Source organism: Pogona vitticeps, chromosome 4 (assembly GCF_051106095.1).
Source record: "Pogona vitticeps strain Pit_001003342236 chromosome 4, PviZW2.1, whole genome shotgun sequence".
Classification (NCBI taxonomy): domain Eukaryota; kingdom Metazoa; phylum Chordata; class Lepidosauria; order Squamata; family Agamidae; genus Pogona; species Pogona vitticeps.
Window position 1 is genome coordinate 208,511,360 of NC_135786.1, and position 26,572 is coordinate 208,537,931.

General features: G+C 39.0%; 1 protein-coding gene across 3 annotated transcripts; it reads left to right on the top strand.

Moving 5' to 3' along the window:
- The first annotated feature begins 705 nt into the window (after nt 1–705).
- Nucleotides 706–26,377, top strand: LRRCC1 (leucine rich repeat and coiled-coil centrosomal protein 1). 3 transcript variants are annotated; one of them, XM_072999080.2, is made up of 19 exons: nt 706–872; nt 2,281–2,486; nt 3,630–3,695; nt 5,514–5,681; nt 6,155–6,324; nt 6,403–6,603; nt 8,544–8,737; nt 11,150–11,345; nt 13,295–13,443; nt 14,247–14,451; nt 15,342–15,481; nt 15,826–16,027; nt 18,668–18,853; nt 19,950–20,124; nt 20,983–21,146; nt 21,867–22,075; nt 22,582–22,719; nt 24,967–25,120; nt 26,041–26,377. In XM_072999080.2, the coding sequence occupies exons 1-19, from the start codon at nt 814–816 to the stop codon at nt 26,161–26,163; spliced, it is 3,105 nt and encodes a 1,034-aa protein (XP_072855181.2). In that variant the 5' UTR covers nt 706–813; the 3' UTR covers nt 26,164–26,377. The 3 variants fall into 3 exon arrangements, with proteins under 3 accessions (XP_072855181.2, XP_072855182.2, XP_078249701.1); XM_072999081.2 differs by having other exon boundaries at nt 707–872; nt 24,985–25,120; XM_078393575.1 differs by lacking the exon at nt 706–872 and having other exon boundaries at nt 6,162–6,324; nt 24,985–25,120.
- The last annotated feature ends 195 nt before the right edge of the window (nt 26,378–26,572 follow it).

The window sequence follows — 26,572 nt, forward strand, 5'->3', positions numbered from 1 at the left end:
ACAGTAATAGCTTGTAACCCGGGCAGGGGTGCACCCCTCAGATTTGGGGATGAGGCACCCCACAATCCAGTTCCGAAGCCACGTGCATTTTAAATTCTTTTATATACAGTATATATTTTCCCCTAGGAGCCTGTTAGTCCATTCTTCCATGCTATACAGTAGAATCAAACATATACAGCACCGCACATTATGCATCTTCAAAACCAACTGCAAGTGCTTGTCGCATATTATACTCTCCATTTTATGGATGCTGTTTAGGACTAACTGTATTCTGACTTTCATTGCATGGATATGATTCCACTGTTGTTCATTCCGCCCAATTCCGAGGTGATTCTAATCGCATCGGCTGGGCAATTTCTTCAACTGTTTACAAGAACCCCAAAGACAGATTCTTCTGGTCTTTGCTTACAAGAACAAGGACTCCTCTCTTCACTCATACCCGATTTTCTATTTATGTGGATTTCTGTACAATCACGGCTGGGGTTAAAGCCTATTCCGTGTCCCCACCCCCCACCCCCGATTTCTAAAGAGACAATTAATTCCCGCCGTGAAGCCGAACTAAAATCTACTGACAATGAGCCACTCGGGCGATAAGCGCCTCCTTGAGTGTCCCGGGGGTTCCGTAGCCTTGACGACGCCGTCTCTCCCCTGGGTCGCAAAAAAATGAAAAGCGGGTCCCTCCTTCTCCCGTCATGCCTTGCGACGCCGTTTGCCCGACCGTCGCGAGCACGGGGAAGTAGGAGGGGTTTAAAGCGGAGGGCGGCAAGCGTGGCGGCTGTTAGGCGTAGCGGGCAGTTCGGCAACGGGAAAGGCATGGCAGCGCCCGGCGTAGTTTCGGGGGAGCTCAGCCTGATGGACAAGGGCATCAAAAGGTGAGGAGCTGCCGAGAAGACGGCCATTCCTCGATGGGTTCCAGCAAGGGCTTGCTCATCGCCTCTGAATTGACAAAAGGAATGCAAGCGTTAGGGTCTGTGTAGTCGGGATATCAAAATATCAAAGCAGCATTTTATGCAAGTTTCCCCCCTGGATCCAAGAAGATTATGTAATTTATTGATGCATTAGAGTATTTCTCAAGCCCTCTTCTGCCTTAACTGAATTATTTAATTTTAATATATGTAAAAAAAGAGAAAGTATATACTGTATATGCATGCACATAGACCTTTTCGAAGAAGTCGTGGTGTTACAGTAACAACAATATTGCAATTTTTGTTGAGAGTGATGTGGTACATACATATACTGTATGAACGCATGTAGGTGTTTGTGTGTAGTTGAATTTGCATCTCTTTTAGATAGTAAGGACTGCTTCCTCAGAACCTGTAGAATGGCCTGTCATATAATTAGAAAGAAAGGCTCTTGAGTACAGTCACCTTGCAAAATAAAATACCATGCAAAAACAAAACAAAAGTGGAGACCCCACCTTTTACAAAGCCAGACCCTCCATAGAAGATATTATGTATCCCATGCCAGAACCTCCCCCCCCAAATCCAGCCAAAGCTGCGTGTAGAGTGTAAAAAGCTCAAAAGAGAGACAGAGCCATTCCTTGGTAAAACCAGTTCATCAGCAACCCTGTAATATTGGGTGTTTCAACTTTTCATAATCTGTGTTCTCTCTTTCTAGACATCGTGAACACCAGGGTAAGTGCCTTTTCTTCCATTTTTCAGCAGTCCAACCATGCCCCAGAGGACCACAGGGGTAGGAAATAGGCCTCAGGCTCCCACAGATTTGCCTTTCCCAGACTAGATCAGGATTTAAATCTCCTGTCAACTGATAAACCATGGGCCAATCACCACCACTGCCAAAGTGAATGTGTATGTATGGAGGAAAAACTCGTGGTCCACTGTGAGAGCCTTACAGGAAAGTTACTGATAAGAGTCACCCATTTAATTTTCACAGCAATTCAGGGATGTAGGTCTGGGAGAGAACTGGTCTAGGATCAGCTGGTGTGCCTTGACAGCTGAATAAGGATTCGAACCTGGGTCTCCCAGCCTGAACAGAATGCTAACTATATACTACACTGGTTCTCATTGTTAAACAGTTGTACTCTGTCTTTAAACATGTCATAGTAAGGAGTTTAATTACTGTACTGTACCTAGGCAATTCCAAGTCATAGAAACTGGATTTTTAAAAAGCTGCTTAACTCTCAGAATAATAAAAACACTCACCTACCTGCATAGCTGACATAAAGATTACAGTACTGTGTTTGAATCCTTCATATGCGCTGTGGAGTTGTTTCTTATGTTTCAGGTTTTTAAATTAAAACTGTAACGTTTTCATTTGCAGTTTAGGAGAATTACCTTTAAGTTCAGAGCTTCACACCCTTAACTTGCACTGTAACCAAATCTCCAGAATTGAAGGGCTCAGCCACCTGTCTAACCTGCAGCACCTGGATCTCTCATCAAACCACATAGCTTCCATTGAAGGGCTCAGTTCCCTTGCCAACTTGCGCACCTTAAACCTGGCTTGTAACTTGATAACAAAAGTTGAAGGTTAGTTTTTGGTTGTACTGTCAGTCTGGTGCATGAGTGAGCGTTGCATTTTGTGGGTTAAAATTGTGCTTTTCCTTCTGCAAGTTGAAGATCTCATTCCATTTGTGGAAGAGATTGAGATTTGGTGGTGGATTCTTGCTGAAGGGGGGCAGAAGTGATTTTTCCCAACACCTCGATGCCACATGGTTATAGAGCATCTCATCCATGTGGGGGCTGCAAAAGAAGCAGGATTTGGCAAAGTTTGCTTAAGAATTGTAATTACTCAGGTATCCCCAAGTCTGTTCGCTATGATGTTTGTCCAATTTTTTCCCCTCATTATAACTCAGGAACTTCAACTCAACTGGTAGTGGTGATTGTGATATACTTGAACATGAAGAACTACTATAAGGAAAGCAAGCTGTATAGGAAGGTTAGGCCATTCCCTTTTGATACTGGGCTGTCCGAATGTTCACAGCATCCTTCCTGGTAGCTCATTGCAGCAATAAGCTTTTTCCTGTTGCCAAGTTGAGCCTGAAAATGGGATGGGTGTGGCCTTTCTGTCCTAATGGGTTATAAAATTGGAGGAACAATCATGGGATGGGTAGAGTGTCTTGTTTTTGTGGGTACAAAGGCTAGCCAAAAACAGCTGGCTCATGTGACTGCTGGAATTTTATCTCATTCTATAGTCGACTTGGGTCCTTCTAAGGAGAAAAGTGAGGTAAAAATATTTTAAATAGATAAATGTATACCAAAAGTGGAGAATGTGACTCTCCAGATGTTGGGCTTCCACTCCCATTAACCTTCAGTGGCGCATCTGGAAAGTCACATCTTTCACACTCTCAACTGTACTAATAGCAGTGTTAGTTCTTGTGCTAGTCCTCATCCACACAAGAGAGATGTGGCTGCAGGAACTAAGATTTAGGGTGGGGGATGGGGAAGCTTCCAGAAGAAGGAGGATGGAGTATGTTCAACCATTGTGGGGTGAGAGTAATTGGGAAGAAAACTGAAGAGGACGAGAGCAGGAGTGGTGTGGTGTAAGTGGAGCCCTGAACAGAAGCATTGTTAACTCCCAACATTTTTTTTTGCACCTCACATATGGTCTTTTAAAAAACCCTCACCCTCTGTCTTATGTAGTTTGTAAATCCTTGCTTTTTCTTTCCCCAGGATTGGAAAAGCTCTTTAGCTTAACTAAACTGAATTTGTCTTACAACCGCATACATGACCTTTCAGGTAACCTGTTCTCAGCTACATCCAATTTAGGTCTATTCAGAAACAATGTCTTACTGATTTCTTGATAAGCCTGGGTAACATCACAGTGTTGTTCAGAAACTTCTAACAAATATACAGTGGTGCCCCGCATAGCGACGATAATCCATGCAGCAAAAATCGTCGCTATGTGGATTTGTCGCTATGCGAAATTAAAAAGCCCATAGGAATGCATTGAAATCCCTTCAATGCGTCCCTATGGGCTTAAAACGTACCTTTTAAGCGAAAATCCTCCATACGGCGGCTATTTTAGCTGCCCGGTAAACGAGGAATCCATCCCTGTTTTACCCGGCAGCCATTTTGGAACCGCTGATCAGCTGGGGAAAAATCATGGCTATGCGAAAATCGGTAAGCGAAACAGCTTACCGATCATCGGAAAGCGATTTCCTCCATAGGAAACATCGTTATGCGATTGCAAAAGCGATCGCAAAAGCATTGTCGCTATGCGGATTCGTCATTAAACAGGGCGCCCGTTATGCGAGGCACCACTGTATTTGCTTGCACCTGAAGCTTAAGTTTAGTTCCTTTCCAACCATGTGCTATATTATATTATGAAGGGGGGGGGGAAGGATCAGATTGATTAAAAGGTCTGTGTTACTTGATTTATTAAAAGTTATATTGCAAAACAGTCCAATAACTTAAAATACACATCACCCATTGAAATATGTTCTGGTTGCTTCATTGGAGAATTTGGGCCCTGAATAGGACTTTCATACTTGCTTCTGAGTAGGAACTCTTAAAAATATTTTTTATAATAATAAAGGAGAGTGTATGTCTTTTCCTCTGAGCCATAAATCCCGAGACAATGAGACTGAAATGTATCTTTAAGACACATTATATTTTGCTTTTGTAAGGAGGGAACCATAAGAATGTGTCCCTGTAGTTGTTTACTTTCTTAAAACTCATTTGAAACTACCTTCAGCTGCTAGAGTAGATTCATCTAGATGGGTGGTATAAAAGCCAAATAAATAGATTTCAGACTCCATAACCAGCTCAAAGTTTGCAGTCACCACTGTTTGAAGCTAAAATAAGGTGTAGAGAGGGCATGAATCGCAGCTTGGCAGTGCAGCACCCACACAGGTGTTCTGAAGGTGCTGTGTGCTCCCCCTCCCATCTCCTCTGCACACTTTCCCATTCCCTGGCCAAAGTGAGCTTGCCTACTCAACACATCTGCCCGCTCAAAGGCAGTGCTGTAAGCTTCTCTGCCGTGCCTCATCTGAGTGGGCGGCTGTCAGAGAAGTCAGAAGAGGGAAGCATGCTTTGCTTGGGAAATGGAGAAGTGCACAGAGGAGGCAGGAGAGAGAAGTGCACAGTGCCTGTGGAGCACTTCTGCAGACACTGAACTGAAGTTCATACCCGTCTCTAATAGAGAGTAATGGAGTTAAGACCCAGAGGGGTCTTGCACCCACTCCCAAGTAGACCTTATGGTCAGTCAGCCTTTCCCCAGAAAAAGGCTGTATGATGTACCAGGACATCAGGCATGGCTAGCAGTCCCAGCAAATAAGGCTTTATTGAACAGGGCAGGTGTAGTGCTTCCACTTCTGACAGCTTTGTAATTTTGTTCGAATGCTCTACTATATCAACAGCACATGATAATATTTAAGTTCTAAACCATACAAAATGCAGTACTTTTACTTGTTTGCCAGTACAGTAAATCCTGGATGTTTTACAAAGAAAAAGGAAGTATACTTGATTCTCTTACTACTTTAACTCAACTGCATTTAACAGTGCACTATTTGCGTCTTAATATTATTTGACACATTTTCCACCTAATTTTTATAGGACTTCTACATCTTCGTGGATCAAATTGCAAAGTCAGTCACATTGAACTCCACAGCAATTGTATAAGCGATCTTAATCATTTACTCCAGTGCCTGGCTGGGTTGCAACACCTGACCAACCTGTCTTTAGAGAAGAATGGAAAAAGTAATCCAGTGTGTGCCAAAATAGGTAAGATCTGGGATATGGTTGTGGGTTACTCAAGTGGGCCATCTTTCAGTTTTCTGTATCTACTACAAGCTGCTCCACTCCTCCTTCACCATGAAACTGGAAGTGCAGTTATAGTTTTGCACACCCTCTTTTGGGGATGCAGGAAGTAAAAAACGCACAAGGCAACACAAATTTTGAGGAAGGGCATTTCTCCATTTTTAAATTTTCTAAATACCCACTTTTAAATATGGCAGTGGCTCAGTTAAGGGAAGAACACATGGGCTGCATGATTCTCATCCTTGGGCTGGCATTTGAAGTCAAGTGGACCAGGAGAAGGTCTGAAGAAAACGTATATTTGAATAAACACTGTTTTTCAGATCATAGAATAGATTTTTATCTGTATTTCATTCCACTTTCTGCAGAATAAACTTGCAAGATTTTCAGAAGTCTTGAGAATGAAACACACTAATTCATGTTTTCTCTATTGTTTTGAGGCTACAGAGAGATCCTCCTTCAGGTCTTACCCCAGCTAACCATCCTAGATGGAAGGAATATATTTGGGGAGCCAGTGAACTCGGTGGAAGCAAACTTATCAGATTTGAAGTGCCTAGAAGATCTTTTGGACTGCTTGACTTCATCCAGTTCTCCAGAAGATGAAGAAGAGGTACTATGATCCCCGTCTGTTATTGTTCTGAAAGTAGCATATTTTAAAACAATACTACATATTCTTTTCTTTTAATAGGTCCATATTAATTGGCCAGTCCTAACACCCCGTATTGATCAAGTGCTGGCTCAGTTTCGCCAGCGCAGAAATACACCAATGTGGCCTGTTACTAGCTCATCCACTGAGGTCATTTCCTCTTCTGAGCCAGAAAGAATTAAATTCAGCGATGACTTGAGAATAAAAAAGCTTGAGGATCAGATATCACACCTACTAGAAAAGGTAAAAAGTTTTTGTATTGTCCAACCAGGGGTCACACTGCTGATCACGATAGTCTCAACATACAGTGGGATTTGGCTTTTGTGTGTTATGTGTCATCAGGTCACATCTGATTTATGATGACCTTGATAAGTTTTTCAAGCTATGCAAGCTATATGAGGACTCATTTCTCCCTTTTTCTGAGAACATGCTTCCATGGCCAAGTGGGGATTATAAATCTAGGTCTCATGAGTCCTAGTCTATCACTATCCACTACACTACACTGACCTTCAATTTTGCAGTTGTGGATCTAGATGAGATTCAAGGGCTAAATTACATTGATGACTAAGATAATTATGTAAGTGGAGAAATGAAAATTTCAAAGCCAGCAAGTTCAGCTTGGCCAGGGTTTATATGTAAGTGCTTTTACGTCTGATACACTTGCACCAAGAGCAAAACTATGCTCGAATGACAAAATTGGGAGAACACTGAAAAAATACAAAAACCTATGCAGTAATAACTGTCCACTTTGCAGTTACACAAATTGTCCTTGGAGCATCTTCCTTGTTGCTTATCTCTTAAGAGTCCCTGGAGAGGTACACTCTGTCTTAATTTGTACTAGTCTGCAGCCACTGAGAAAATATGAGAAAGGGAAGCTGGATCTTCGCCATTTCTGATTATATTTATCTTTGATTCTGACTTCTCTGCCACATTGCATACAGTGCATTTCAGCTATCAGGACTGAAAGGCTTCCACTATATGTGATATAGAGGATGTAACAAAACAGCCAACCTATTTAATGAAAATAATTGATGACACCCCCCTTTTTTTCATTTGGTTGTTCCTGGTTTCTATTTCTGGCTTTGAAAGGTTTGCTGCCTGAAGAGACACCAATATGTACTATGTCTTTCCATACAAAGTATCATTAAGAAGCCATTTAAGATACTAACAACAGTCCCATGAAAGTGGGGAAAGTGGCCTTGGAGTATGGTGTGTGTGAATCATGTACTTGATGGTGGAGTGCCATCACTGTGAATGAAAAGTGCTAAAGCTGACAAATCAGGAGTCCGGTCTGAATATTGGTTGTTGTTGGGTTTTCGGGGTCTTTGGCTGTGTTCTGAAGGTTGTTCTTCCTAATGTTTCGCCAGTCTCTGTGGCCGGCATCTTCAGAGGACAGAACACTATGCTCTGGTGTAGTTGGCTTGGGAGTGCAGTATTTATGGCTGTGAGATAGGCTTTTGTCTTTTTCTGTAGATGGGTGATTAGTGTGTATTGTTGTGGGTGTATTGTTGTGCTAAGGAGAAGAGATTATCTGTCCCTGTGGTTGATGGGTGTCATTAGCTGGTCTTTTGTGTGTAGTGATCCCCTGTCCTTGTCGCTGGGTAGACTTCGTTGTCCTTTTGCACGGTGTATTTTTGAGCGCTGGGAGCCAAGTTTTGTTGAGCTTCACATTTTCCTCTTTTTTTATTGAAGTTTTTCTGGTGCTTATGGATTTCAATGGCTTCCCTGTGCAGTCTGACGTAACGATTTCTGGTGTTGTCCAGTATTTCAGTATTTTGAAATAGAATTTCATGTCCAATTTGTTTTAGGTCATGATCAGCTACAGCAGATTTTTCTGATTATTTTATTCTACAGCATCTCTCATGTTCTTTGATTCTGGTGTGGATGCTTCGTTTTGTGGTTCCAATATATCTGGCCACCACGGCCAGTCTGAATACATTGTGAATCTGAGCAGTAAGAGTTTCTTACCTAGTTGCTTCTTTATGAAGTAATGACTTCTTTCTTTCTCTGAAAAAGAATAATTCTTCTTTCTTTTGAAATTAATATATTTACACAGATGATCCTCCTGTAAGTGGCTTCTAGGGTAATCAGGTTGTCTGGCCATAGACTTTTCTTTTTAAAATTGAGGAGTCTGAGGCTCAAATAGGATCCAAAATGAGTTCTGAAAATCCTTTTCTTTTCAGGTGTCTCATTCTTCAAAAGCTGGTGTCACCCTGAATGTTCACAAAGCAAAAAGAGATACAGATCCGACTTCAGAGAGTGATGGTGAAAGTGGAAAAGAGAACAGAAAAATAGCTAAAAAAAGCAAGCTCCCTAATTATCGGAAAGCAGTTTTATCTGCCAGGAGCCGTACTCAGAGAAGCAAGATCTCGGAAAGGTAATTTCAATTTAGTATTTGCATCTTGTCATGGAGTCATATATTCACTTAACTTGAAATAAATCTTATAGAACTGAGTGGGACCTAATTTTGAGTAAACATGTGTAGACTTGTGATATCACAGCTACCAATTAGACGTCTAATGTACTGTACATCTAATTGGTACCTGTGATATCACTTAGGGTGCAACTATACAGGGAAAACTTTGTCTGATTCAATTTTTTTTTCAAACAGGGTCCCTGCTAGTTTCCGTGGTTGAAATCATTGCAGTACCTTGCTGGACTCCACAGGAGCAGAAAGCTGTAAAGAAAAGAGCCATATTTGCTGATTGGCACTTTCTACTGGGACTGCACCTTCTCTTCCTCCTCTTTTATAATTTAATTTTTTTTTCAAGTGACAACACTTGTCTGGCATGGTGCTATCTTGGCAAGCTTAATTTTAAAAAACACGAAAAACTGTTTGGAGGAGAGGAGACGACATACGCTCAGTTGAGTGACCTGATGTAATAGTGCACTTAGTGACAACCATGCTTTTTTACTGGATCAGTCAATTGCACATGCCAGAAAGTGGAGAAAAGCAGTGTCAGCCAAATCAGAGCAAACTAAACAATGTGAGGCAATTGTCCAATGAAAAACTGCAGGGTTTCCCTGCACTAAGCTTTAAATCATGTAGTCACCATTTTAAAAATTCATTTTTATCTATACCAAATCAAATGCAGGCTGTAGGATAAATAGCCATTGTAGTCAACCCCATGAATTGAGAGCCAGCCCTAAGCAAGCTTGTCTTGCTTAGCATGGTTGTTAAAATGTAAATTTATTTATTTATTTAATTTATTTATTTATTTAATTTATTTATAAATACAGTTAGGAATGGACTGCAAAGCTAATTGGCACATTCATGACAACTGTCTTAAGTCTTTTGTATATCTAATTTCTAGTTCAATTGGAAAATAATTGGTTGTTAAAAGTACAATAAAAATGTACATTGTGATAACGATGAAGGAAAAGCACTGGGAGCCTGACTGCTACTTTCAGAGAACTGCCTTTTATGTACTATACTATATACTTACAATGACAATAAATTATATTATTATTATTATTATTATTATATTTAACAATCAGATTGTCCATTGGAACATCTTAAAATTGCCATAGGTTAGTTTCCCCTTGACATTTAGTCCAGTCGTGCCCGACTCTAGGAGGCGGTGCTCATCCCCGTTTCCAAGCTGTAGAGCCAGCGTTTGTCCGTAAACAGTTTCTGTGGTCATGTGGCCAGTGCGACTAGACATGGAACGCCATTACCTTCCCACCGAGGTGGTACCTATTTATCTACTCGCATTTGCATGCTTTCAAACTGCTAGGTTGGCAAGAGCTGGGACAAGTGACGGGAGCTCACTCCGTTGCGTGGATTTGATCTTGCGACTGCTGGTCTTCTGACCTTACAGCACAGAGGCTTCTGCGGTTTAACTCGCAGCTACACCACGTCCCAAAATTGCCATATATGATAGTAATAATAAGAATAACCAAAACAGCAACAACAACTAAGGTTGAATGTAAGAAACAGTAATTTGAAGATAAATTAAATAGCTGGAAAAATAAACCACTACATGAGCAATATCTAAGTATATTGATGGACAACGTAATAACTCGGCCATGGCTAAAATTGGGGACCATCAAAAAAGAATCCAAAAGCTTGATTTTTGCTGCACTAGAACTCCAAACTAGTGTCATGAAGCTAAAATTCAAGGAATTAGTGTAACAAAATTACACAGATGTTGATTCTGCAAAGTAAAAGATGAAACGGTGTCATACATCATCTGTAAATGACCAGAGATTTCACAGACAGACTACAAAGCCAGACATGATAGAGGTGCAAGATTAATACACTGGTCATTATGTTAAAAATAATAATAATCTGCTATCATTCAAGAATCTGTGGGAATATTGGGTAGAATTAAGATCTTGCGGGACTTTCGGATTCAAGTGGATAGATACCTTAAACATAATACAGCAGACGTAACAGTAACAGAATGAAAAAAAAAGTCTTGATAATTGACCATTTAATTCCAGGGGGTGCCAGAGTTGAAGATAACAAATTGGAAAAAATAACAAAATCAGAGACCTGGCAATAGAAATAAATGAAACATATTCCAGTGGTCCTAACAGTCATTGGGGCATTGGGAACAATGCTGTGGAATTTTATAAAAATTATGATCAGCTGCAGATCTCTTAAATAACACCACCAGAGCTGCAAAATATGGCAATATTAGGAGCAGCATATATACTGCACCAAGTCTATTTTTTAAAATCTATTACGATGTACTTTAAATGTTATCTGTTTTATAGCTTTAATCCAAAATATTGATGTGACCTTCCTCCTGTTTATGTGCACTCAATTTCTGTGTCATTTTAGGGGAGAAGAGCAGACTTGCATAAAGTCAAAAAATCAAAGATCTCAGATCCAAAAGGAAGACAATTCAAGTCCATCCTCAGAAATACCAAGCTTGGAGATAGTTGGGAAATCACCGAAAAAACTAGATGGGCAGAAAAGTGAAATGAAAAAACTAAAAACTCTGGATCTTGATACTCCAGAAGAGTCCACCTATAGAGTATGTGTATTTTAATGTTTTGATGTCACATAGTAATGAACTAATGTGTCTTTTACATACCACTAAAAACGGTTCTAATACAAGGTTTGGTTTTAGAAGTTATCCTATTACTTATTTAAACTTAAGATGAAAAGATTTAGACTTCCAGTAACCTTGGCTACTGCATGAGTTTGCTCCTGCTTGTGACAGCATGCCCTGATTCAAGTTCCTCTCCTGTTGGTACAAGCAGGAAATTTTACCAGTTTCTCATGAGTCCTCTGGATAGCTATGGGGACCTTTGGATTAGGGCTAGGGGAACCACCTAATGTCCTCTGTTTAATGTCAAGGAGAAGGCTGGAAGTTATTTGACTCACTTCTGCTGTAAAGATCTGCTGGATTTCAGTTCTATATTTTAACAAAAAGATTTCCGTCCATCCATCCGTCCGTCCGTCCGTCCATCCATCCATCCATCCATCCATCCATCCATCCATCCAAGCTGTTGTGAATATTTTATGTCAGTCAGCTGACCTCATGACTGTAAACAGCCCCGTATCTCCAAAGAGATTTATGGGGGTGCAGGAAATCGGGACGAGTAAGAAAACCAGACAAACTTCTAACTGCTGAGCAGAGCCAATTAAACTCAGCCAAGTTCTGTCTAAATTTTCTTCCTCAGAGGCCAATCTCCTTATTAAGAAAGCAACACAGACATAACCATGAGATATACTCAGAATGATTTGGCTCTGAAAGTTTGGTAGCAAACCCACGTGGCCAATTAGACATTCAGCTGGTCTGTTCAAGAAACAAAGCTTCTACATAGAAATCAATCATTACTGTTTTATTAAAAAGAATTACTTTAGAAAAGGTTTCAGTTGATAGTAAAATATTTCAGTAGGTACATTTTCATTCAAGACTAACGGAAAACTCCACTCCCCCACTCCAGCTAAAAAAATAAAGAAATGAAACTATGCTAACTAACAAAAAGCATAAATCATCCATCTCACGTGTCTTGGGTCTTCAAAGGCTGATGCTAGATGAAAACCAGTCCATTATGGGAAAAACACGTGTCTGCCCCTTTCTCAGGCAAACTCCATCTTTCTTCTCCTTTCTCTTCACTCTTCTTCTTCCCAGAATGCCTCCTGGGTCTTGTTGTTCCGCCTAACTTTCTCAGGGAGCTTCAGTTGTTATCATTCTTTGTGGCAGAATTATTTTGACTACGAAACTCTCTGCTCTCCACTCAGCTTAGCAACGAGATAACCAGAGATCGAAGCTTCTCTGAAACAGCATATAAAACTTTCCTACTACAGAATAGACTTTAAATCAAAATGGATGCTATTGGGACAGTCTTAGTACTACATATCCCATTCTAATACACATAAAAACACAAATCATCACATTGCAGATAGATTCAATAATGTAGTGAGGCTTTCAGCTATAACTGTATGATCTGCAGATGTGCATCTATAGATTTTAGTGCTTATTTTAGATACATCAACTCCTTCAGCTTTTAATTACACATTTAACCCATATACAGGAGTTGATTCTTATTGTAGCCGAAGTAATCATTGAATATCTGGCTTGTATTACTTACATGGGTATTTTCATATTTTCATATTTTGACTTGCTACCACTTAGCTTATTCTCTCCATAAACACATACTGATAAACTCAAATTCCAGTCTTTCTTTTTACTAAGACTATCACCAAATATTCTCAGTGTTTCTCTTTCCTTTATATGAGAGGTGAGAAAAGCAACACTGCTGATTTTTTAAATGAAATCTTGTTAAGATCTCTTAGTTGCTAAGTGGAGAGCAATCTTGGTACCTCACTATCTGGCATCCCAGTTTTAAAACGCTTCCACTGGTTTAGCAGCCTGTAGTTGCAGGACAGTGGCCATACAACTTGTTCTATTGTGCTACCTAACTAATATCAGTTTCACCATCAATATGATGTCTCTCTCTTTTTCTTTTTTAGGCGCTAATTCAGGAACTAGATCAGGAGAGAGAAAAGAGATGGAAGGCTGAACAAGCTGAAAAGAAAGCAAGAGAAAATCTCAAGGAGCTGCAAGGCCAAGCAAAAGAAGAAAAGGATATTCAGAGTATGGCCATATATACTACAGATAGGTAAAGAACCAGCATATTCAACTGGTATTTTTAAAAGATGGAATGAACATTTTTGTTTACTTCACTTCCATATTTTTCAGTTAATAGATGAAGTACAAGACTCTGGAGAGTCACTGTAGGTTACGTCAGATAGCACAGAGCTTGAGGGAGCAGTTGTCTTGCTGAGCCATACATAGAAATGCTGAAACTGCAAAACTCAATTGCCACCATCTGGCAATATTTGTCTCTAGTAATTGGAAGCATATGAATAAACTTCTCGGTTAGCTACAGTATTTACAGTTCTGGCTCCTGAACTCTGAGAACTTTGCCTTTCTCAAAATGCCTAATCCAAACTTAGGTTTTAGTTCTACTGTTCAGTTATTAAACTACTAATTCAATTCATTGCTGGATTTTGATGGACCAACAACAACAACAACAACCAACCCAGAGTGATTTGATTATTTCATAATTTTCTTGCAGGAATGGCTTGATTTGGATCTCATTCCAAACCATGATTAAAGAAACATAACTATGTTGTGGTGTGAGGTCTGAAACTAACAAATCTTAGTGAAGTATGTTGCTTGGGCTCTTAGCCATTGTTACAGCATGGAGATGGAATGAGCTTAAGAAGTTTCATGGGAGGGTGGAAAAAGAAATCAGCCATCCAGCGTGGTTTGTGAGTTTGAAGCACAAATCATGGTTTGACATGGTGTCCTCATTCACTTAGTACTGAAAGCTAGAAAGAACTACGAAGAACTTTAGGCCCCTAAATCACTTTATAAAATTTGAAGGTTGTGCTTTCAATTTTCATGTGCTTTTTTCAGGCTGAGAGAGTTGGTTCTGAGAGAAAAAAATGCAAAGACAAAATTTCAGGTTGAGATTCAGCAACTGAAAGAGGAAGTTGAAAGACTTAGTAAGGAACTAAAGCAGTCAAAACAAAAAGAAGAGGATCAGAAGAAGGCACTGCAGACTTTAGAGGAAGCACTGTCCAAGGTGGAGACACAAAGGATACAGCAGCAAGCCTCGGAGGTATTGTTTTTGATTCTGATACGGGAAGGGGACGGGAGAAATAATGTTTATTTATAAAGGAGAGATTGGGCAAATGCAGTTCATCCTGCAGAATTGGTCAAAGCTAGACTTGACCTGATAGAATAGCCTTATTCCTTGCATAGCTGTAAGTACTAGATTTGTGGAGTGTATTTGGGGATAAGTCTCCTTATGTATGTATCTGTATTTTTATTATTGGAGCAAAAACCTCAGTAGTCTTAAGAACTATGATGGATTCAGGCTTAGAGGTTTTCTAGTTCAGCATTCTCTTCTTCGTGTGGGCAACCAGATGTCTATGAGAAGTTTGTGGGGTATGAGTGCCATCCTGTTTGTGTTTTCCAGCATAGTGGTACTGAGAGGAATACTGCCTGTGATACTGAGAGTTGTGCATAGTTATTGTATCTAGTATCAGTAACTTTTTCCTCCATGAATTTGTTTCACCCCATTTTAAAGTCATTCATGTTGGGGCCATGACCCTAAGCAGTCTTTCCTTCACATTTCCAGAACGGGAGAGGATAATAGGAATTCTTTAAGTTGAACATGGCTGCTGAATGTGTTTTAGCAAAAAAGAGATATTTTGAGAAAGATGGAGAAAAATTATACCACACGTGCACATACTCACACGGGAGGGGAGATTATATAAGATTTTAGTGTCCTGTTGTAAACTTAGATTTCCAAAGCATGAATTCCTCTTGACATTCTTTATAGCATCTGGCAGTATTTTGTTATGTACTGCTAACTAGAATGATGAGCATCAGTTGTTTTTTCATAACAGATGAGGGGAAAATAGATAACTTTCAAATTCTGCTTATAGTACAAAATCTTAGCATCTGTGATTGTGTTTCCCTTACTTTATTTGCAACATTGCGCAGATGAAACAGATTCAGGCTGCAGAACTTAAAGCTTCAGCTGCTGAGAGGGAAGTGCAGTTACTTCGGATATCTCTTCGGCAGCAGAAACAGAAGATGGAACAAGTCCATGAACTTCTTACACTGAGAGAGCGAGAACACAGGTATGTGCTTTCTGATAGATGCATATGTCATGCTCAAAAATATCAGAAATTCCTTAACTTGTCCCAGCAAATCAGGACATCAGTTGTTTTTAAGATTACAAATTTAATTAGCAGATATCCTTTTCAGAGGATAGTAGACACTCTTTGGGAAAAGTAGGGAGAAAATCCTGTTGAGCAGAAATATTTGTCTTCCCAGTGATACAAGAACTGATTTGAGAACACAAATACTGTTTGTCCTGAAGCTCTCCTTGTGGATGTCTTAGATGTATAGAGAGAATTCTGTTTAAAGACTAATGCACTTCACTGTGTATTTTGATCCTTGCCTGCATGACATGTCGTTCCAGAAAAGAACTTGAAACTCGTGTTACATTAAATGGCTCAGAATTCCAAGAAGCTCTGTCAAAAGAAGTTGCTAGGGAGCAACAGAGGCAGGAGAACCATATTAAAGAACTGAAGGAGAAAATTGAGCAGATGAATCAAAGTTACAAGGACCTAGAAGATGAGTTTCGTATTGCTTTAACTATAGAAGCCAAAAGATTCGCAGAGGTAAGAAAGGGAGAATGAATGTGGAGAGAAATTGTAGGAATTCTGGCTTTTGTAACCTATGCAGAAAAGATAGTCCCTTTTTTAGCTAGAAATTGTGATCCATGTCTGAAAGTTAAGGTTACCTAATGAGTTAATGGGGAAGAGTTGATTTAGACTAGTGATGTCCCTATCACCATGGGTCTCCAGGTGATAGGGACAAGGGGATGTGCCAGGAACAGTTGGGGGAGGGTGGAGACCCATTGGACCCAGAGTTTCTGTCTTAGGAGGGAGGCATGTATACAACCTCCTTACCCAGAATGGTTGGCACGGAGCACCAACGAATGTTTTAAGTGTGAAACAAAGAAAAAATTGTGAGGCCGGGAGAAGGGGATGAAAAACCACAATACCATTGTCAACATGGGCTGAATGAACCTGGCAAAGTTCAGGATAGAAGTGAACACCTTCCAAAGGCTCAGGGGCTGCTTGTAGTTGTAATAGTCTGTCAATAGGAATTTATAACAATATACATGATGCATACCAAGGTTGTTATAAATGTGCCACATATGGAGATGAGCATGAACCTCAGTTTGGAGGTTTGTGCTGGTTTGTACACGTGGCACCACAGGTGCCACACATTCCCTTACCCTGCCTCCCGGCCAGTGACCCACTCACCAGTCGGAGCACGCTCCTCTTTGGGAGGAGCATGGGTTTGCCTATCCTGCCTCCTTGTTGGAGTGGGTGATCAGCAAGGAGGGAGGGCAGGGAAGCCCAAGCTCCTGCTGAAGACTGGTGGAACAGCTGAAGAGGAGTAGAGGAGTGCATGCTGGCTGGTGAGTAGGGGATCCGGGGGGGGGGGAAATGTGTGGCACGAACCTCCAAATTGAGGTTCATGCCCATTTCTAATCATGTATGCTATAAATTCATATTGGTAGACTGTTACTACTAGAAGCATAAAGATCATGTTGTGAAGAATCCGTATGAAAAAACTGAATGCATATTCATTGATACAATACTGTCTGTATGAATACAAAAATGAGCAATATAGACAGTTATGGTTGTCCTGAGCTTGTTGTTTATAGTTTATTTTTTATACATACTCCTGAAGAAGGCTGTGTGCCAAAATGTGTTGAGCATTTTTATATCAGAATAAAGGTTCAGTAACAACAGCTACAAACTTTGTTTACCAGGGAGGGATATATGGGAAGTTAAAATTTGGCTGAGCTCTTCTAACAGGCTTTCAGCCAATGCCTGTCAAGCTAATTTAGAATTATATGACACAATTAATAAAACCTTAAGAATTAGATTTTATTATAGGTATTATAAAGCAACGCTAAAGCTGTAGTACTTTGGTGGTCCCTGTGACAATATGCCAGAGGCCAAATGATAGGTTGAAAGTCCAGTTGAGGAGGAGAAGGACAGATTTGAACATTTTTCTTCACCTCTCACTTTCATGGCATTAGAGACTGTGAACTGTGTGGATTCTGACAGCCAGCTCAAGGTTGATTCAGGCTTCCATCTTTCCAAAATTGATAAAATGAGTACCCAGCTCGTGGGGGTGTGGGTGGAATGTGTAGCCTGAATTTTTTTTAAAAAGCAAAACACCCAGAGATTGCTTTAAATACTGTGGGGTGGTATATAATCATCACACTTCATCTTAATTATTCTGCATTGGGAGAGAAATAATACAGTAACTGGAAGGGAGATGAATCCTGTTTCCCCTCTACTTTTGTATGGGTTAAGAAATGTTACAGTGTTAGGATTGCTGTGTATTTTCTGTAAGGTTCAACTTCCAGTATACATTTCAGGAAACTGGAATTCAAACCACCACTTGCACATGAAACTCACTGTATGGGGAAGAGGACAGCCATGTATGCTGCTTTGAGCTTACTGGAGAAAGTCAGGGATATAAATGAAATAAACGAACAAATCCAATACATAAAGAGTATACCATTTCCCCAAATTTTTAAAATTGCTGATTTTTATCCCTCTTGATCCCATGCTTTTAGAAACATATCTCCTTGCTTTTTCAATTCTTAAACTTTCTTCAGTTTGAAAAACTATTCTATATGAACAAAACAGTGTTTCTGTATTTAGAAATAAACCTATTACTATGAAGAGCAGATTTAGTAGTTGAAGGAATTCTAATTCCAGCTGCTTCCCAATGACACCACACCTCCATTTCAGTGAAGGAACCTTGTTTTACAGCATTTTCAGTAAACATACAGTGCTTGTATAGTTCACCTCTAGTTTTTATATATGTTTATTATCTGATGATATTTTCTTCCCATAGTTATTTTCATTACCAAGAAAAACAGCCGTCCAAAGGAAGGCTGTAAATCCACTTCTAAGAGATTCTGTGTTTGCATTAAATTCAATCTAATTTTAAGCAGATTAATTTTTTTTTTTTTTTAAAGAGACTTGTTGCAACTGAAACGCAAGATAAAAAAACTACATTTTTTTTAGAATATCTGTTTTTAGGCACTTTGAGATGTTTGGTAACTTTTGAGATGAACATCCATGTTGATGTACATTAACATTTTTTAAATTATGTATCAAATTAATCCCCTACTATTCATCAGACTGTGACACAACAGTTGTTATCTAGAGGAAACCACACTTAACAATAATATTTTGTATCTGTTTTTCCCCATACTGAAATAGGTTAAAGAAGCTTTTGATGAGGTTTCAGCAGAGCTAATTGAGCGTAAGAATGCTCTTGTTCAGTCCCAGCAAAAAGAAAAGCAGTCGGCTACTCTGATCCAAGAGCTGACATCCATGGTGAAAGAACAAAAAGCTAAGATCACAGAATTAGTTAAATCAAAGCAAGAAACAACTTACAATTTGAAAGTATGAATTTTAGACTTCTGTATTATATATGATCTTTTATTATGTATAATATAATCCTTATAATGATATATTAGCTATATTTTCTTCTTCGTGCTGCACTTTGTATTAACATACAGGAAGAGGCTTGCATGAAGAGTTATATCTGCATGGAAGCATTCCATAGCATGAAGCTTCAAACTTTTATGGTCTGTTTCATAAACTTGCTCAGTACTGCACTTCTTAAAAAATTGTGTAGGTAGAGAGCGCAAATTGTGGCCTCCAGATGTTGAACTTAACTGTGATCAGACTTGGCCATCAGACTCACTAGAGTCTGAGAGTTGTAATCTTAAAACCTAAGAAGGTCCACAGGTTCTACACCGCTGTGCTACGGGAATCACAGCATATACAGTGTGTGCTTCTTCGCAAACAGCAGTGTGTAAACACAAGATAATTTGGGCTATTGAAAACTGATTCTATATAGTATTAAATAATTCTCAGGAAAAAGGATAGAGTGCTCTCTTAACTATCTAATGCTTAATATTTCATGTACCATTCAATTCTCTGGCCCTGTTCTCATGCCATGTGGAAATCATTGGCTGAAATCCTGTTGCTTGGTGTAAGTTGCACTAGAACAGACCCATTGAATTAGTGGGGATTTTGATGAGTCAATTCCTCTGTAAGTTCCATTGGCTCAATGGGCCCACTCTAGTTGTGGCTTACTTTAGCACAGTAAGTTGCAACTAGATCCATTTTGATCAGTGGAACTGGCAGAGGAGTGACTCACCAAATCCCCACTGATTCAGAGGGCCTGCTGTGGCGCAGCTTCCTAGACCAAGCAACAGGTTTTCAGCCATTAGATCAAGGTAGACAACTTGTAACCCTCTAGATGTTACAAGGTTGCAGTTTGCACTGTACCTCATAAATGATTATTCTGGCTAGGGCTGATGAGAGCTGCAGCTGACGACATCTGCCCCAGCGTTCTGTGACACCAGGGCAGCTCAGCCAATCACTACTAAAGACAACTTCACAATATCTGTATAGCATATTAAAGTGTGAGGGATGTGCGGAGTACCCTTCGGAGAGACTAGCTTCGTTTGTTTTGTTTTTCCCCCTAAAGAGTCAAATCCGAATGCTTGAAAATATGGTGGAGGACGATAAAGAGAAGACCATTCAACTTGAGCTTCTTAAGCAAGAAAAATCAAAACTTATTTTACAGATGACAGCCCAAGAGTCTCTAATTGATGGATTAAGAGCAGAAAGGAAACTGTGGAGCCAGGAGCTAGCACAACAGGGTATCTTCTATTCAACATCTTCTATTCTAGCTCTGGCAGGATGTAGATAAAGAACAGAACTGAAACATCCTTCTTTGCTAAGTCTTTATAACAATGCAGCCATCTGTCTTCTTCTGGTGGTATAGGGATCCACATTGCCAGCAAACCCCCAACCATTTTTGGCGGTATTTAGATAATTAGAGGCATGCAGACTCAATTTAGCCCTTCTGTACTTGGAGCAAGAGATATTATATAATTGCTTGTTTGATTTCTGAATGTGCATCAGTGCTCATCCTATACCAGGAGTTTCCAAAAATGTATCTCAAAAATGGTACTGATGAACAAAAATGTTACTTATGGATAAAATGCTATTAATGAATAAAATACAGGTTTGTTGACAAGGTAATCTTAGAATTGCAGAGTTGGAGGGGAACCTATGGATCACTGAGTCCAGCTCCTATCAAGGAGGCAGAGTGGAGAATTGTACTCTCAACCTCCGGCTCCATAGCCAGATACCTAAAAAGCTGATTCTGCGCATGCAATTTCTGTTTTTATGCTAAATAGTCTTTAAATAAATGTAGCAACTTGTACGAAAACGTGTTTTTAAAAGTTTCTCTGTCTTCTACCAGCTGCAGAGTGAGTGAGTGACTAGCCTTTGATAGTTTCTGCTCAGGCAGGAATGGATTGAGTTGATGGAAAGAATCTAGTTGTTTGTCCACAAGCTGCATGAAAACTTCCAAGAAAATTTGGAAGATGAAAGAGAGGATGGTGCTTTTAGTTTCTTTATGGTGTCTCTCACCCTGACAGACTAGCTTCACAGTTTGCAGCCCTAAATGTGCAAGATTGACTTTGTATTCTTGGTTTGTTTGTTTTCATCAGGAGCTTCTCTTGCTCAAGATCGAGGAAAATTGGAAGGCAGAATAGAAGTTCTTACCAGTGAGAATGAAGCTATGAAAAAACAAAATGAGCGCAGCAGTGATGCACTGAAGATCAAGTCTAAGATAGTAGAGGATCAAACAGAAACAATCAGAAAGTTAAAAGAAGTAAGGGTGCTTTTTCCCATGCTGTCCCTCCTTAAAGGCTCATGTTAGCTTTTGACTAAAAGTTCTTCTGTTGCATTGTACAAATATTTTGCAAAGTACCTCAGTGATACTGGGCCCTCAAAGTCACCATCAAGAACACATTTTGCAAACGTCTTTCAATGCAAAAGGGAAAAGTGGTCACCCTTGACTGAATGAAGCCATTAAGTCTGGCCACCTGGTGAAATGAGGTAGATTGCTTGCAAACATTTGTGGATATTGTTGGAACTTCACTAACATAAAAATATGGATCTGTACCTTTTGTGCAGAATAACAGCTGTGATAGAAAGGAAGAGTGTGCCTCAGCTGCAAGGAAACTACTAATGAGAAAAATGCTGGTTCTAACTAACTTGTGGGGTATTATATTGATTATGTTTATGTTGTGGATAAAGAAAGCAGGTTATAGTTTTCTTCCACGAAAATAATTAAAATATGTGTTTTTAGCTGCCATGGCACTTTCCCACAAGAAATTGAAGGAACAGGTTCTAGGCTTAAGTATTACACATAGTAAGTAACTAATTAGAACAGCATTTGGGAGATTTATATTTTGTCTTCTAGCACTATACCACAATGGCTTTTTTTTGTCTGTTATTCCAACAAAGATTGAATTACAAAAGCCAGTATGTTAAGAACTTGTAACTGCATTCCTGTGCAGATGTACTAATGACACAATTTGCTTTCAAGTCCTTACAGGAACGAGATGAGCAAATAAGAAGGCATCGCGAAGAAAGTTCTGAAATCCAAAAGAGACTTCAAGTTCAGCTAGAGGAAAAAGAGGCACAGCTAGATGACCTGATGGAAAATTTAGAAAGGCAAAATGAGAGAAAAGAGGAACTCAAACAACAGTTTCAAGAGAAAGATGCAGAGCTTGAAGCTGTCAAGAAGTCTTACAGGTGCTTAAAACACCTGTTGTCTTCTGTACATGTTGAAACATAACGGACCATATTCAGGCATGATGAGGAGAGGAAGTACAATTAAGCTTTCTTCCCACTCTAGTGCTTGAGTACTGTTCGGAGAAAAGCTGAGATATATCTATTTAACAAACAAAAGAGGATATTATTCCTCTGCCATTGTTATACTATAAGCCAGTGGTTCCCAACCTTTTTCGAGTTTCGACCCCCTTTTCTAATAGCCAAGTGACCTGTGACACCACCAATACTACGTTTGCATAAAAAGGCATTTTTAATGGGGTAAAGTCCTTTCTCAGAAAATAGAGGCTTCTTTCTCCCTCAAAGGGCCTGTTTTTCATACATACACACTAACTTTAATATCTGGCTTGGAAGGGTTAAGGAAGAAATTATTTAACAAGGGAAACATATATAAGGTGACCCATGCCCCCCAGGTTGGGAAACACTGCTATAAGTATTTGAGGTCACTAAATATATTCATTATATTTCAGTGCACTGAATAAGAAGTGGCAAGATAAAGGGGGATTGTTGACCAAGCTGGAAGTGCAGGTGAAACAAATGAAAGAAAATTTTGATGTCAAAGAGAAGCAACTGATTGAAGAAAGAGATAAAAGTCTTCAGGCTCAGAGGTTAGTGAATATACTGACGGCATTTGCATCTTTGTACATAATGGTGGGTCAAGAATACAGGCTTGTCAGATCATGGTCTTTCCTTGCCTGCTTTGTTTTTGTTTGCTTGTAAGATGTGGGGGGGGAAATGGAAGCGAAGGCAGTAGCTTGCTTCCATGGTGTGTTCATAAAACCAGTATTTTTAATCTATTACAATGTGAACTTGGTCAGTATTTATGTCTTCCTGATTGTGTCAGTGTGTATTACATTCATGATGATGAGATTGTGGAATCTATTTTTTCCATATGAGATCTTATAGAACAGTGTTTTCCAGGATGGTTGGAGAACATTTTGTCTCTTTTCAGGTTGTATTAAGTATTCTACATATTCTTTTAGGTATATAAGTAGGAAACTCAAAAAGAGTCTGATAAAACAATTTTGCTGTATGACATCTTTATACATTCTAACAAATACCATTCAGTGTATGTTTTGTCACCATTTTTATAAAATTTAATTTGAGTGGGTGGGGGGAACCCTGTAGAACTCTGCACTTAGTTTTTTAAAGCGGGGAGACAGTAAGTAGTATTGTCAGTTTATACTCAGGATATTGTTGTGTTAAATTTGTTACTCAAAATGAATTCTGGTAGTCCTAATCTCTTTTTTCTCTAGAAAAGCATGGTAACGTATTTGTTCTTTTCCTCATAGCATTTTTCCCAAGTGCTAGTGAGAAATGTGTGTAAATATATTGGCCAATATGCACAGCAAATAGCTATGCAAAGTGCCTATGATAATATAGAGTGATTTGGTTGCCTGCCTGGTCAAATGGCTGCACAAACATCCAAGTAGGAAACTGGATTTCTCTACCTTACTGCAGCTACTTCACATTTGAAGTTATACACATGGAAAATTGAACAGGATATTGGCTGTTGTCTTTTCTAATGTGATGTTCTATAACAAAATGTGTCTTAGAGAAAAATTTCCTTTTGGCATTGCTAAGAAATATTTGTAAGTTGTGATTTATGGACTAGTACTGTAATTGACAAGTACTGTACTTAACAGTGAGCAAGGTGAGATCTGTGTGTGTCTTGATGTTTAGGTAATATCATTTTGGCCTTAATCGGACTCCAGTTGGCTATACCTAATGAGTTTATGAAATTATCACCCCAAGTCTCAGATGGAGGACTCACGTTTTCTGTGTCAAACCCTCCCCCACGCTAAGCAGAATCGTGTACATTTCAAAGAAATGCCATGAATATGAGAGGTGGATGTACACATATGGCCAGTGCTTCTTTGTTTGGAGAACTGGATTGTTATACTCAATCCACAAATGCCAAAGCAGTAACCATAAAACAGCAACCAGTCTCCAGATTTACATCTAAGAGAGACATTTCTGGCAATTTCCAACTTGCCAAGAACTTTTTGGACTTTACATGAAAGAGCAAATAGTCTGGCAAAATCTATTATGCCATGTACATTTGGACTTTACATTCTTCACACTGGTAGAAACCTGATGAAGTGTTGTTTTAATCCACAAAAGCTTGTGAATTGTATGATGACTTTTTAATGGTCTATGAAAGTATTGCCTATTTTTGCATTTATATTTTATTTTGTTTGTGCCATGTGGCTAACCCTTTGCTTAGTATAGTAAATCACACTAGAAAGGGCTGTTGAATCAGTCAGGATTTAATGAATCAATTCCTCCATAAGTTCTATTGATTCAAATGGGCCTACTGTAACATAGTTTACTATGTTAAACTAAGTTGCAACTAGTGAAACTGCTACAGTATTTCATTCACATTTGGTTCTGTTTGATGAATTGGACATGTCCCAAAAGTTTGCATTAAAAGTTAAGTCTTCAAGGTGCCATATGTTTTTGTCTTGTTTTGTTTTGTTTCTTTAGATTTTGCCTAAATTGCAACGAGATTAGGTCAATGTGAATCAGTGGAATTTATGGAAGTGTTGACTCATTAAATCCTTGCTGATTCAATCTCCACTTAGTTAGTGGGCCTCCTTTAGTGCAATTTACTATGCTAAGCAACAGGATTTTAGCCCATATTATGCAAGTGATCTTCCCTTGCTGCCCTGCACCACAAAATTGTTCTTGAAAGTCTCCTAGTCTGAGTCTCCTGGTCTTCAAAAAAATATCCGAGGCTATGATGGGAAGGGAGAGCCTTTTCACTACTGATAGATGGACAATGTTTGGTGTCACTTGATGACGCCATCCTAATGATTTGTAGTGTTACAATGCTACGATATTTTCAAGAGAAGGTGCCAACTTGTATTTAGGATACTCACAGAAAAGCTACATTCTATGGATGATGCTTTCCGGAGGCAACTGGAATCAACACTAGCGGCACATCAAGCAGAATTGGTCCGGCTAGCAAATGAAAAGCAACAAGAAATTGTGAAAGCAAATGAAAAGGTAATGTACGATGCTGTGCCATTCATTTTTTTACTTGTTAAGTAAATAATCTATTAAGGGATTTCATTTACTGGCAACATCTCTCAATTACTCATTTGTTGTGAGCCATCTTGAGTCTCCTGTGGGGAGAAAGGTGACATACAAATAATATAAATAAATATTAATAAATACTGGTGCTGCCTCCGAAGAATAATCTGCAGGTGCAGCATGCAAAGGCCCACTGTCTGATATTGTTACATCAGAGGGAGAAAAGAGGGAGTTTCTGGCAAATCTGCACATAGTATTCAATTCCAGGCTGGATTCACAGTCATGCAGTTAAGCTATAAATTATCTGTGGTTTATTTTCTGTCCCCAGTATTGTTTGCATGGATGTAAGGCTGGCTGGAGAAGCCTTACCAATAGTTCCATCTTTGCACCAGATATCTGGGGGAAACAGATAGTAAAGGTTCTCAGCAATGCATCTAAGGTTGCAGAGTAGATTTTCAAAAGAAGTCTTACAGATGATTTGTGGAAGCTGGAGAAAAATATTTGTGAAATGAATGCATCTACTGTTCTATGTTTTTAAACAGCTTTGGTGGGTTAAATTAATTGAAAATTCCACTTAAGGCATTGTTTGTTCTATTATTTTTAGCTCCCGCTACTTTTTTTGAGCTCAAGTAATAAACTTTCTTTAATGGCATTAAGATCTGTCATGTGTCAAGTCAGTTACATTTTACAGTATGTATAATTTCTAGAAAGTGACTGAATAATGTCACTACTGTGAACTTTGAAGTTGATTTCATACCTTTGCCTACTTTTCTGTAACATCTTTAGAAGAAATGAAAATGGCATAATATAAATCAGTAAGAAATTAACAATGAATAGATTTTAAGTTGAGAAGTGCATTGTTTATAACAATGTGCTGCTAAATTTCATTTCAGGTTTATCAGGTTGAAGAAGAAATGCGTCAGTTACTACAGGAAACTGCAAGTAATAAGAAAGCTATGGAAGAGAAAATTAAACGACTTACCATTGCTTTGAGTGATATTCAGCAGGAACTTTGAAATACAAAGAAACTGACACTCTTCAAGTGTCTTAGTAAAAATAATTAAAATTCATTAATTCATTAAAATAATTAAAATGTTCTCAATGACTACGGCCATGGTATTAGCATCATTTTTGAGAAAGATACTCCACATGAGCAATGGTGGATAATTGTGTGGTTTACATTTGCACTTTGTGTACAGTGTTTTCAAATTAAATAGTTATTTTTGTTAAGTTATCTATTGTGGCTTTTATTCAGATTCAAGAAGAAAATTACTATGATGAGTTTAAGGGCTATGATTTATCAAAAACAGGCATATGTAACATCTTGATTGACTGAAAGGACTTAATTTCTTTTCCTGAGACTTGTGTAAGGTTTTATGTCATGGTCTTGCCTCCTGGAAAACTAGTAAACAAAGTCATGCATAT

Coding starts and splice junctions, on each gene's coding strand:
- LRRCC1 (XM_072999080.2), top strand. CDS start 814: ATGGCAGCGCCCGGCGTAGTTTCGGGGGAGCTCAGCCTGATGGACAAG. Junction 13,444..14,246: donor GCCATATATACTACAGATAG/GTAAAGAACCAG, acceptor TGCTTTTTTCAG/GCTGAGAGAGTTGGTTCTGA. Junction 22,720..24,966: donor AAAAGTCTTCAGGCTCAGAG/GTTAGTGAATAT, acceptor TTTCAAGAGAAG/GTGCCAACTTGTATTTAGGA.